This window comes from Erithacus rubecula (genome assembly GCF_903797595.1).
Source record: "Erithacus rubecula genome assembly, chromosome: 5".
NCBI classification, from domain to species: Eukaryota; Metazoa; Chordata; class Aves; order Passeriformes; family Muscicapidae; genus Erithacus; species Erithacus rubecula.
The window spans coordinates 25,776,640-25,788,091 of record NC_136687.1 but is presented as its reverse complement, the minus strand read 5'-3'; the positions used below and the strand labels follow the sequence as shown (position 1 = coordinate 25,788,091).

At 38.9% G+C, this 11,452-nt stretch overlaps 1 protein-coding gene across 2 annotated transcripts; it reads right to left on the bottom strand.

Annotated features, from left to right (window-relative positions):
* Positions 1–3,880: 3,880 nt before the first annotated feature.
* Positions 3,881–10,048, bottom strand: EXOC1L (exocyst complex component 1 like; the record flags this gene model as incomplete). Of its 2 annotated transcripts, XM_079306563.1 has the most annotated exons (4): positions 3,881–5,283; positions 6,238–6,368; positions 6,975–7,103; positions 9,928–9,962. In XM_079306563.1, the coding sequence occupies 2 exons, from the start codon at positions 6,337–6,339 to the stop codon at positions 5,020–5,022; spliced, it is 366 nt and encodes a 121-aa protein (XP_079162689.1). In that variant the 3' UTR covers positions 3,881–5,019. The 2 variants fall into 2 exon arrangements, with proteins under 2 accessions (XP_079162689.1, XP_079162688.1); XM_079306562.1 differs by lacking the exon at positions 6,975–7,103 and having other exon boundaries at positions 9,928–10,048.
* Between the last annotated feature and the right edge of the window lie 1,404 nt (positions 10,049–11,452).

The following is an 11,452-nucleotide window of genomic DNA, read 5'->3' as shown; positions in this document are numbered from 1 at the left end:
AAATTCTGATATCTCACCTGAATCTCCCCTGTGTGAGCTTTGGGCCAGCTCCTCCTCTTCTCTCACTGCAGGCACAGCAGGACAGACCAAGCCCCTCCTCACTGCAGCTCCTTCCAGGGAGCTGGGGAGGGCAAGGAGATCCCTCCTGAGCCTTCTCCAAGGTAAACAAACCCAGCTCCCTCAGCTGCTCCCCACAGGACATTTGCTAGACCCTTCCAGAGCCTTGCTGTCCTTCACTGGACTCAATTTCCCTCTGAAAGTGAGGGGCCCAATACTGAGCACTGGGGACAATCCCTGCCCTGCTCCTGCTGGCCACACTATTGCTGACACAGGCCAGGTGCCATTGGCCACCTTGGCCACCTGGACACACCCTGGCTCATGCTCAGTTCATATTCATAATCTGTGAACAGCACTCCGATTTTTGTTTTGCTCCTAGGTTGAAGAATCTAGACTAATTGACAGCCTTTGATGTCAGTGATAATCCAGATGGGAAGATTATGCTGGGACTAGATTTAGGATTTGGCCTCTAACCATGAGAGCTGATGTCCAAATTGGCTTTAGCTACCTGCAGCCCCTGGCGAATTCTGTGAAAACTGAAACTACCTTTGCTGAGACAGAGGTTTTCCAAATTATCAATACACTTACCTAATTTTTAGCATTGTTAATGTAATGGAGTGCAGAGTTAAGGATAGACTGAAATTATTCCAGATTACTTGAATTATATATGATTTATTCACTTCAGCATATAGCAGATAAAATGTATTTGTGAGACCATGGCCAATAAAGAACAACATTTCCAAGGGATTTTTCTAAATTTCTAGTATGTGGATTTTTACACGTAGAACTGCAATTCTGTAATTATCTGTATCATATTTCCACTTGATCAAAAGCTTTAATTGAGATGAACTCAGTTGATTACAGCATGGTAATCACCATCACATCATGGTAATCACATCACCAATGTTGTGGGTTTGAGCCCCATATGGGCAATTCTCTTAAGAGCTGGATTTGATAATCTTTGCATGTTCCTTCCCTGAATATTCTGTGGTTAAATATGATTGACCAATTAAGTCTTGCTGAATGTACTTTTATTTTCTGACTTACAAAACAATATGCTGCATAATTCTATAATATATCATTCATGAGGGCCATGGTTAAAATAGAAGTTATAGTTTGGTAATTTCTCAGTTCAGCCACAAAATGTAACTGTCTCTATCTAAATCTATAAAGACTGGACAAGGCAGCCAAAAAATACGGGACAAGGTTTCATAAAGCTGTTGTCATTAGGCAGAACCCTCTTGTTTCCTATCTTTCAGCTTTAATTAGGCTAAAAGAAGAAAGAAACCACACAAAAATGCACTTTTTACTGCTAGATGCACAGTGCCATCCTTTCCCCCCTACTTCAGCTATACACAGCTGCTTTTTAGAAAGGGTGTTTGATCTTCCAATACTGACTTTAAGTCATGACAAAATATTCTTAAATTACATATTAAAAATTACATAATGCAATCACTCACTTTACTAGAATAACATTTATATGCTGAAAGTGACTGACAGTATTGGGAAATAGGTAGATGACTAAAAATGCAATATAGGCTTGTTGGAAATAAGTACATTCGTATATGTATGACTCCAAAACACAAAAGAGAAAAGTGTGAGAAATAACCTAGAAGGCACAATCCAGAACAGGCTCCGTGCTCTGTTTCACTTCCAAAGCTTTTTTTTTTCTAATTCTGCAGTGATCTGTATTTGCTTAATTTAGGATGCAAGAAAACATTAGCTATCCATGAAAAATAAACTCACAGGAGAGGAGTATTTCTTCTTTAAATAAATAAAATTTAGATAAATTATATTGTCCTAAGTTTCCCTGCATTCTTAATTCTGATTCTGGTTTACATATATACACACACACACAAACACACACAGACAAACACACACACAAAAATATATATAATCAGACATCTTTTAAGACAGCCTCTGTTCCCTTTCTGCCTGTTATGTGAACATGAATTTTTGTTTCCTTATGATCACTCTCCTTCATTTTCAGGCTTCCATGTATTTTCTTCTCTCTGGAACAGACTTGGCTAATAGCTATTCCTGTTTTCTGAAGAAAATCTGCATTACATCCACAATCTCACGTATTCATTCCATCATGTAGTTGAAACCTTTTATAGGAATGCTACAGATGCATTTGTGTTAATCCTTTACTCCTGTAAGTTTCTTCCTATTCAATTTTGGAGAATTCTTCCAGGATAACAAGATGACTCCCCAGATACTTTTTTTCAAATTACATTCCATTTATCTAAGGTCAGGAAATGTGATGTAGGAAATAATTCTGCATTAAGTGAAAGATGGGCTATTTATCCTGTTGGGTCTTTTCCATTCATAATTCAGCATATTCTCTGTGTCCTGTGGTGCAGCTGTGCTATGCTCACCACAAAGTGACAGTGTCCCTCACACTTCCCATTGCACAATCAGGCAATTACAGTGTCTGGGTAGTGTGTGAATGTAAGGAGATTAGGTCCACAAAGATCTTTTAAAGTACTCTTCCTTATGATAGTAACTGAATAATTGACATGGACAATGTCCCTGGTTTTTCCATTCCCTTTGCTCAGTCAAGAATGTCTGAAATACTATTTTAACAGACAGAAGAAATGCCAGAGAGATTTTAAGTGCATATTCTTCCACATAAAATGCAGGTTTGTGTCTTCCAATATAGTCCATTACATGTTGATATAGTACAAGAATAAAAATGTGTAAACTGCTGATGAAAGTCCATTAAATGTGGTAGAACACTACAGTAAGCTTTTAACTATCATCAGCTTCTAAAATGATACAGACAATTATTGGGCAAGAATTCAGAATACATGTACTTTATTTCAAAAGAATGCTCTGAAGTGCTCATTTTTAAAGTTCTATGTTTTTTATTACAATTGCAAGATGAATGATGAAAGCTTTTCCACCTGGAAAACATTTCCTTGTGCCTATTAAGCAAAGAATTTGTAAATATTGTGGAAAACATTGTGACCTCAACAATCAATACACAATTCAAACAAGACAATGTATCATAGAAAGCAGTAGCATGAATTATACTTTCTGTATAGAATGGTTTTGTGGAACTTGGATAGTGGGCAAAACTTCTTGTAGCTAATAATCAAATGTCACCACACATCTACTTGCACTTATTTATCCCAAGGACATTCTCAAAAGAACAACTGTATTGAAGCAATCCCTAAAATTACAATCCTTCTCTCTAACAGTATTTTTTAGGTAGCAAATTTAAGGTACAAGCCCTTACAAATTCCAGGGAATTTGTGTTACCCACATAAACTGCACTCACAGCTATCTTACTATACAGTATTAGTTACTAAGATCTGTGTTAGAACCAATGTAATTTGCAATATATGCCTAGAATAAATATCTAACTTCAGAATATTAACTAATCAAAGGTACTGGCTTTCCTATATACACGCAGTAGGATAACATTTAAAAAGTAGAAAGCTGAACATTTTGCAGGTTTTCAAATATATTCTCACTTACTTGATGTTATTTCAATTTTGAATCCAAAGTACATTTACAGAAATGTTTTCAAAGATGGGAGTTCACATGAAAGACAAAAGCAAGGCACAAGCCACAGTACAGCACAGTGCCCTCCACAGCTATCCCATTTTGGAGATGGCAGGTGGTGCTGAGAGGGGGCAGGAACCAGCCTCTGGTTTACTGGGAGCTGACACCACTCAGCTCCAGGTCCACACCTGGCTTAGCCCACAGCCTGCCTTCCTGAGCTCCCTTGGCTGTCAAAGGAGAAAGCTAATTTTCTCCAGCAGGACATTCTGACACAAAGCCTCTCAAAATGGAGCTTCTTTTGGGTTGGCATTATTTTACTATGGGACAAACAGCAAGCTAACCCAGCTGACTGACTCTGCTTCTTATCATTAACACTGTTCCACTGCAGTTCAACAGAGCTGCCACTTATCCTCTGCCTCTACCATAGTATACTAACTACTATTACAAGTTCAGTTGTTACATCTAGTGAGCTGTTCCCAATCCCTCGAGTAGACTCCACCCCATGGTAAATGTAGCTCTAAGTACTAATGTGCCTGTAAGTAGTGCACTCAATGTGCTTACACTTAGCTAGAAACTGGTGAAAATAAATCTCATAGTTCTATGAATTCTGAAAACTCTATCGCTTGCCTACAAAGTAACTGTAGCAGCCAACAGCTACTGTTTACATAGTACTTTCTTATCTTTTGATTCAGAGATAAAGACAATTTCTGTTTCCTAAACACACCTGTTCATAAGCAATGAAGGGCAAGAAAGGAGACATTAATGATATGGAAGTTCTAAAAGGCCTGACAAATAAAGCAGTGCTGCTTAAGAACATTTGTTTTCTAAGACAGTATCACAAATAATATGAAGGCCAGAGGGAGTACTAAATGTTCTGTGGGAAAAATAATATAGCTGCACAGGTGAAACGTTGGTCCCATGGCACCTGAATGCAGTACTCCTATTCATGAGAACTGGATTCTTGTAGAGGGGTAGGTGTGATCTCTTTAATGGAGTTCTGTGTTTCAACACAGTTGGAAATGGAAATGTGCATCATTCTCATACAGAACTCAACTGATTACATTTTTTTTTCCTACTTCCAGGGTATAAATTAACTGTTAATGTTGTTACTGCTGCAGCAGTATTTCAAGCTATTAATGAAAGATAATTTATACCTCCATGAGCATAGAAGCAAATGCTGAGTTCTGCTTATGTAAGCAATCACCATTGACCATGGTAATTGCTGATTCTATGTTTCCAGTCTCTTGTATGTATAAGTATTTGTTAAACTGAGAACCTCTTAATATATATAAATAACTTATCAACTATTTATGTAAAAACTATGTTCCACTTTTTACTTACATGTAAAATTAAAAAGGAGACACGGCATATTACTAACTTTTTGATCAGATGGTTTATGAAATGCTGGTCAGTGAAAGTCAGCCAGTTATCCTAATGTTAGAAAATACATCTTTAGGAAAAACGACAGAGGGAGAGACATAAAAGGTTGGAAGCATAGAAGCAAACTCTCATAACTACTAAGAAATCTCTATTGCTGGATGACCAGATTGAATCATCATTTAGATAGGTGTCATCAAAGTTCACAATCTTGAAGTCCTTCTTAAGGTAAGTCGCATTCAGTTTGTTTAGTGTTCGAGCAAAGGTATATTTAGATGCACAACTATATGCTTCCATGTGGTAGACTTTGTGGAAATGCATATCAAAAAATGGATTATCCTAAAAAAAAAAAAAAAAAAAAAAAAAAAAGAAGAGAATGAAATCACTATACACATTACAGTGTTAGAATTGCAATCTGTTTTTCTCTGCTCAACTGTCTGCAGGGCTTTTTCTCAGTATGATGGCCTCTAAAGAACTTCTGCTATTCATCTTATATGGTCTTTTAAAACTTTAAAAGTAGCAGCTGCAATTCTTTGTCATTGAGAATTTTTTATGAGTAAAACTTTCTAAGTTTGTTCAAGCAATACAGTGCTGTATTGGGATTGTACAGTCTTGTATTGAACTGAATCAATTTATTATGTTTCCCAAAACACAGTATATGAAAAGTACTTGCCTTGGACTATAACTGTTTATGTCTGTAGGAGAAGAATATTGATTACCCTTCCTGCCTCAGTTGTATTTCTTTGTGCTTTCTGGCTCTTTGACACAGTTAATCCTAGCAGCAGATAAAATCTTTTAAATTCTATGGTTATAAATACCTGTTATGAATATTTATAGCAGTGTTAATTACCCCATGAGTCTGACATTCATTTAGGCTTTTCTTTAATCAAAAATGAGACAGATTTTGATCATCCCACTTGTGAAAGGCTGAATCATTTCTGAAGAATATTTTAGCACAACACTTCTGAAGAAAGTCTCTGTAAAAATTTTAAATGAAATTTTGTTTTCAAATACATTCTAAAATCTATTACATTTTTCCAGTTTACACTGGAAGCTGCAGATAGAGAACTTTTATTACCAGTTATGATGATATTATAATAAACTAACAAACAAACAAACAAATGTTACCTTCCTCTTCCCCTCCAACAATGCAAATGTGATGTGGAACCTCTCACACACAATAAAGCCAAAATCCTCAGTAACATAATTTTAATGAATTTTCATACTTGTATCCCAAGTTGCAAAACAAGAAAATTATTCTCCATATACATAAATACATAATGTAACACTTACTGTATCTGCTTCTTTTCCATCAATCATCTCCAGATCTTTCAAAAACCACTTTTCAACTATTTCATATTTCTCCTCTCGGTCCACTCGCCAGTGTTTAACCATACATATTTCTACTTCTTTACTTTTAGTTACTGCAAGAAAAAAATAGTTTAGATATGCAAGCAAGTAATTCCCAAAGTTACAATAATTAAACCATGACAGGCAGGGCTCTATAGGGTATACTGGACTTGATATGGTTATTTTGCCCAGGGAGTAGGAATAGTGCCATGTTGTCAGATGTATGAAATTTGTCACATTTTAGTAGATTTAGGACTTACCTTACCCACCCTGTGAAGAAAGAGTCTTGTCTGTTCAAAAGCCTTTCATGTGAATTCACTAGCACTGCAACAAAATCCTCATTCTGGCACTGGGTCTGTATTATCCTGCTTACTTCAAGAGGCAGACTTTTTGGGGTGCTATAATTAAAAATTGCAAAATCTCTACCAATGTTCTGTGTTTATATGACTTGTGCTATACTTTCCATTCTGTGAAGGAAATTCTCTTATGAAGCCATTATTTTTTATGCAAAATTCTTATTTCCCTATATAGTATGTAAATAGAATTAACATTGATTTTTTTTTTCTTAAAGCTTCTATTCTAAATGTATAGAAATTACTATTTTCCAACCTAGGCAGGAAATGAGATTAAAAAGAGTGTGAAGATGCTCGTTGCAATAACTACCATCATTAATTGATTACCTTGAGTGCTGTGGAGGAGACTGGATTTCTGTAATAGACCATTATGAGTGTGAGAAGTACCAGAGCCTCAGCAATCTCCTGCACATCCAACTGCTGATGGCTGCAGGGAAGGCCACATTCCCAGATTATCTGGGAGACCAAGTTATGGTGAAGAAGTCACCTACATCTGGCAGGAGCATTTTGACTTCACAGCATAAGGTTAGGAACACAGGAGCAAAATGCTTTTATTTCTAAACTCTGCCTGAATTTTTGAAACTTCATTAGTTTTACCTTCCTGCTGTTAAAACATCTCTTATTCTCACCTACTTATAATAAAATGGTTATTAAATAAAGTATATATGTTGGAGATATTCCTTCTTTCCATTGCAAAGAAAAACAGTGGAAAATATAAAAATTGATCATAATTTTTCTCAGTCTCTAGGTTCCATGCCTAGGAAATACAGGTAATTTTTTCCCTGGTCCTATCAATCATTTTCAACCAAAAGACCACCACTGTGCTATCTTCCATGGAGAAATTGCATTGGTTTTCATTTGCAAGCAGATTAATCTTAGGAAGTTCTCTTCATACTTTCAGTTTCCATTTCTAAACTCATTTTGTTTGTTGGTTTGCTAACTTGTAAGGGAATATTTTGTCTCCCTCAGAGTTAAAACTAAAGGAAGTAAGCCTCAAAAATGCAAAGGGATATGCTAGAGGCCCTCAGATCCCCATATTGCCACTGCTCCCCTCCTCAGGAATCCTATAAGGACAGAGCACAGATGTTATGCATAATGAACCCAGTGGTGAAACTTGGGTGTGCTATCATCAGTTAAGGAAAAAAATAATTTTCCTACATTTTACATACTGCTTGATCTCTCACTCAGTTAAGGGTCAAAGATATTTTTCATAGAGAGCAGATATTTTTTAGAGAGAGCATGAGGTCAGATTTACCATGTCATTCTATTAAGCTCTAAAGGTTTTGCTTGAGGAGGGCACAACTATGGTAATGCCTTCATAGAAGGCAAAGTATGTCTTAAAGCCTTTCATGGCCTAAACACCTTTTCCAGTGTCTCTGTAGGACAATAAAATGTTATCCCCACCATTCTTTCTTGGGTATGCCCATACTGGGTTGTGAAAACCTCTGAATGGAAAAACTGCAGTTCTACATTCTTCCAGAATTTATAAACTGCTTCATGAAAAGATACTGTCACCTTTGTGCAAGAACTGGGACTTGCTATTGTGAAAAAGAAAGGAAATAGTGTTGGCCAAATGGCATGAAAAAAGATTGTTCAGTTACCCAGACCAGAATTTTGTTGTAAAACACATTTCCAAAAGCATAGACCTCTGAAGATTTGCCTATAGTTTGACTGATTTTTTTTTTTTAATGGTAATTTGAAATCAACAGAAACACACAGAGGTTGCATTTCAGGGATAAGATTTTAGATAATATGTTTTGCTCCTACAGAATCACAGCAGAACACAGTAGTTGCTGGCAGCTAAATGCAACCCATCTTCCAGAATCAGATTTCCACTCTACTCACCACTTACTCGACTGTGCCTGAATATATTAAGAGAGTTTAATATTAGATAGTGGAGAGATACTACTCTTAATACTCTACATGAGTTTTCCTTTATGTCTTTAGAGACTTCCAATCAGGAAATGTGAGTAGAGGCTTTCTTTAATGGCTTGTTCTCCTCTACCTGAAAAAGATATTTTTAGTAAAGATTTTAAAGTTGTATAATGTTTTATTTCTCCTTTTTGGATGTTTCACAACAGTGAACTACTTACAGATCTCCAACATGTAACTAATCATACTCTACTGATCCTTTCATAAACTATGAATGGGATTGGTATTTCTGTATGTTTAGAAGCCCTATGATATTCAGGAATTAATTCCTTTAAATTGTCTTTACAGTTCTAACATACAAAGTCTGTTCTACCAAAATTAAAGAAGTATAGGGAACATAGCTGGCTCAGTGCCTCCAATAATCTGTAAAACAGTTCATGTATTCTAAGGACTTCAGGTGTTTAGAAAGATAATGAACATAGAATACTCGATGCCAATCCCACCTATGTCTCAAGTACACAGATTATTTCTACCTATTATATGTATTTGGAACCTGAAGAGGAAAGACTGAAAGAATCATTCACTTCACCCTAACTACTTACAGATGACATTTCTCCTTTTAGTATTTTTCAATGGTTTGAAATAATATCTGGAAAACCTCACACAAACAAAAAAACCCCACAGAAATCAGCTTTTCTGATACCTGTATGAAACAGATTATTGAAAAGAAATTTAGAAAGTAGCTAGATAATTACCATTTAAAGTAATCTTGTTTTACTCGAAGTTTGTGCTAGTTATTAACTGCAAAGAGTGTTTATTTAAATCACAAGTCAAATTTGTTGTTCAAAGTTTAATAGGGACAACATGCGAGACATTAGACCAAGACGAGGGATAGTGCAAAAATTTACAAATGTTTCCTGCAAAGTTAATGCATTGTAACGCTTTTCTGTAGAAAACCTGACCAGAACTATTGTAAGGGTTAGCTCTTTTTCAGAGCAGTTCACAGCGCTGCCACGGCCAGAGCAGCCGCGGGGCAGATGCTAGTGTCAAAATTGGAGACTGTGAATCAGGAATGGGAAGGAAAGGTGTCAGCATTGAAGCCGGTGTGAATCAGGAATGGGAAGGAAAGGTGTCAGCATTGAAGCCGGTGTGAATCAGGAATGGGAAGGAAAGGTGTCTCGGGGACTGCTGGCGGTGCGGGAGCAGCGAGCCGTGCGTGCCCCGCGCTCCGCACTCCTGGCTCCGCGCTCCGCACTCCGGGCTCCGCGCTCCGTGCCTCCGGGGACGGGAGAGGCGCTGCCCGCTCCGGCCCGGTGCCGCTGAGCCCCGGCCCCGCTCCCTCGCCTTCCCGCTCCCCTTTCCCTCGCAGAGCCGCTGGAGCCGGCCCCGCCCGGCGGCTGCCCCGTACCTGCGGCGCACAGGTAGTAGCGCTGGGCGCCCGCGCCCTCCACCTCGATGAACTCGTGCAGCCTCTGCCGCCGGGGGCCGAACAACCTCTTGGCCAGGTCCTCCTTCACCAGCGAGGACATGGCACCCTCGGCGCCGCTCAGCGCCGGGCAGCTGCCCCCCGCGCCCCGCAGCCGCCGCGGGCCAGCGGGGCGGAGGGAGCGCTCGGGGCCGCGGGGCGCGGGGCGGGCATGGCCGGCACCCACCCGCTCCTCCCGGCCGCTTCCCCTCCGCCCCGGGCCGCCGGCGATAAAACTCGGCCCGCGGCGCCGGGAGAGGCCGGGCCCGGATCTCCCCGCCCCGCCCCGCCCGGTACCGGCCCCGCCGCCGGCCCTGCCAAGTCCCGGCGGTGCCGTCGGGCTCCCCGCCCGAGCTGTCCCGCTTTGTCCCGGACTCAAAGCAATCACACTGGAGGCGATTTACCAAAAAAAAAAAAGGAGAGAGTGCTGTCAACGCAATTCTTTTTATCAGTAGATGAAAGCGCTGAGAATTTATAAAGGAATTAGGTAGCATTATGGCTGTCACCAATGTTCCTCCAGTAATAGCTTTTTGGCTATTAATAGAGTTAAGGAGAAAATTACCCTATGCAGCTCCATATAAACAAAGTGAACTCACCTCCAGAGGAGTCACCAGAAGGCTGGTGCAGCCTGGGCACCATCCCCAGAATGTTTGGACATGTGTGTGGTCTTTTGTATCAGACATAAATGTATTTGTAGAAAAATTGGTTGTTTCTGCCACTCTGCAGGTGTGTGGGTGAAGTTCCTGGATTCGGGTGCTCTTCTAATTCTGGAAGCCGATGTTAGAGTTTTGCCCTTTGAAGTAGTTTCTGGATGCTTGTAAAAGTTTGGATATTCTCTTCTAATTCTCATCTTCAAGTTTAGTATATCTGAATACCTACTGAGTTTTTCATTCTTGTGATCTCAATGCAACACAGAAAGAAATGTTACCTTGGAATGAAAATGAGTGCTTAAGTGAAGACAAGATTTAGAATCGAAGGATTGGTTTTTTTAATGGCAATATTGGAATTATTTTCTCACATAGGTCTACATGGTGCTTTGATTATGTGAAGCAAAATAGAATCAAGTTAAAATGATGTAAAATTAGGAAGAAACATCCTCTGCTATAGATATTAAACATATTGGGCTGACAGGTGGGAAAGAATTGAGAAGAATCTAAGTTTTGATTTATTATGCTTTCTTTTAGTCCCAAACTGTGTTTGGAAACAGAGTTGTAATTTTTAGATATATAGATCAATTTCCATCTCTGATTTGGGAGTGTCAAGTTACTATTATCTTCAGGTTTTGTAAGTATGGGGCTTAGGGATAAATTTAATCTCTTAGCTTTAAAGTTTTATTTTAGGAAAAGAGCAAGATGCTCACTTCCAAATCAAGACATCAGCATATCAGGAAAATGCCTTCTTATGGTGACTTTCCAGAGGATATCTGAGGCACAAGGGACGCCCAAGTTCCTGCCCACAATTTTGATGG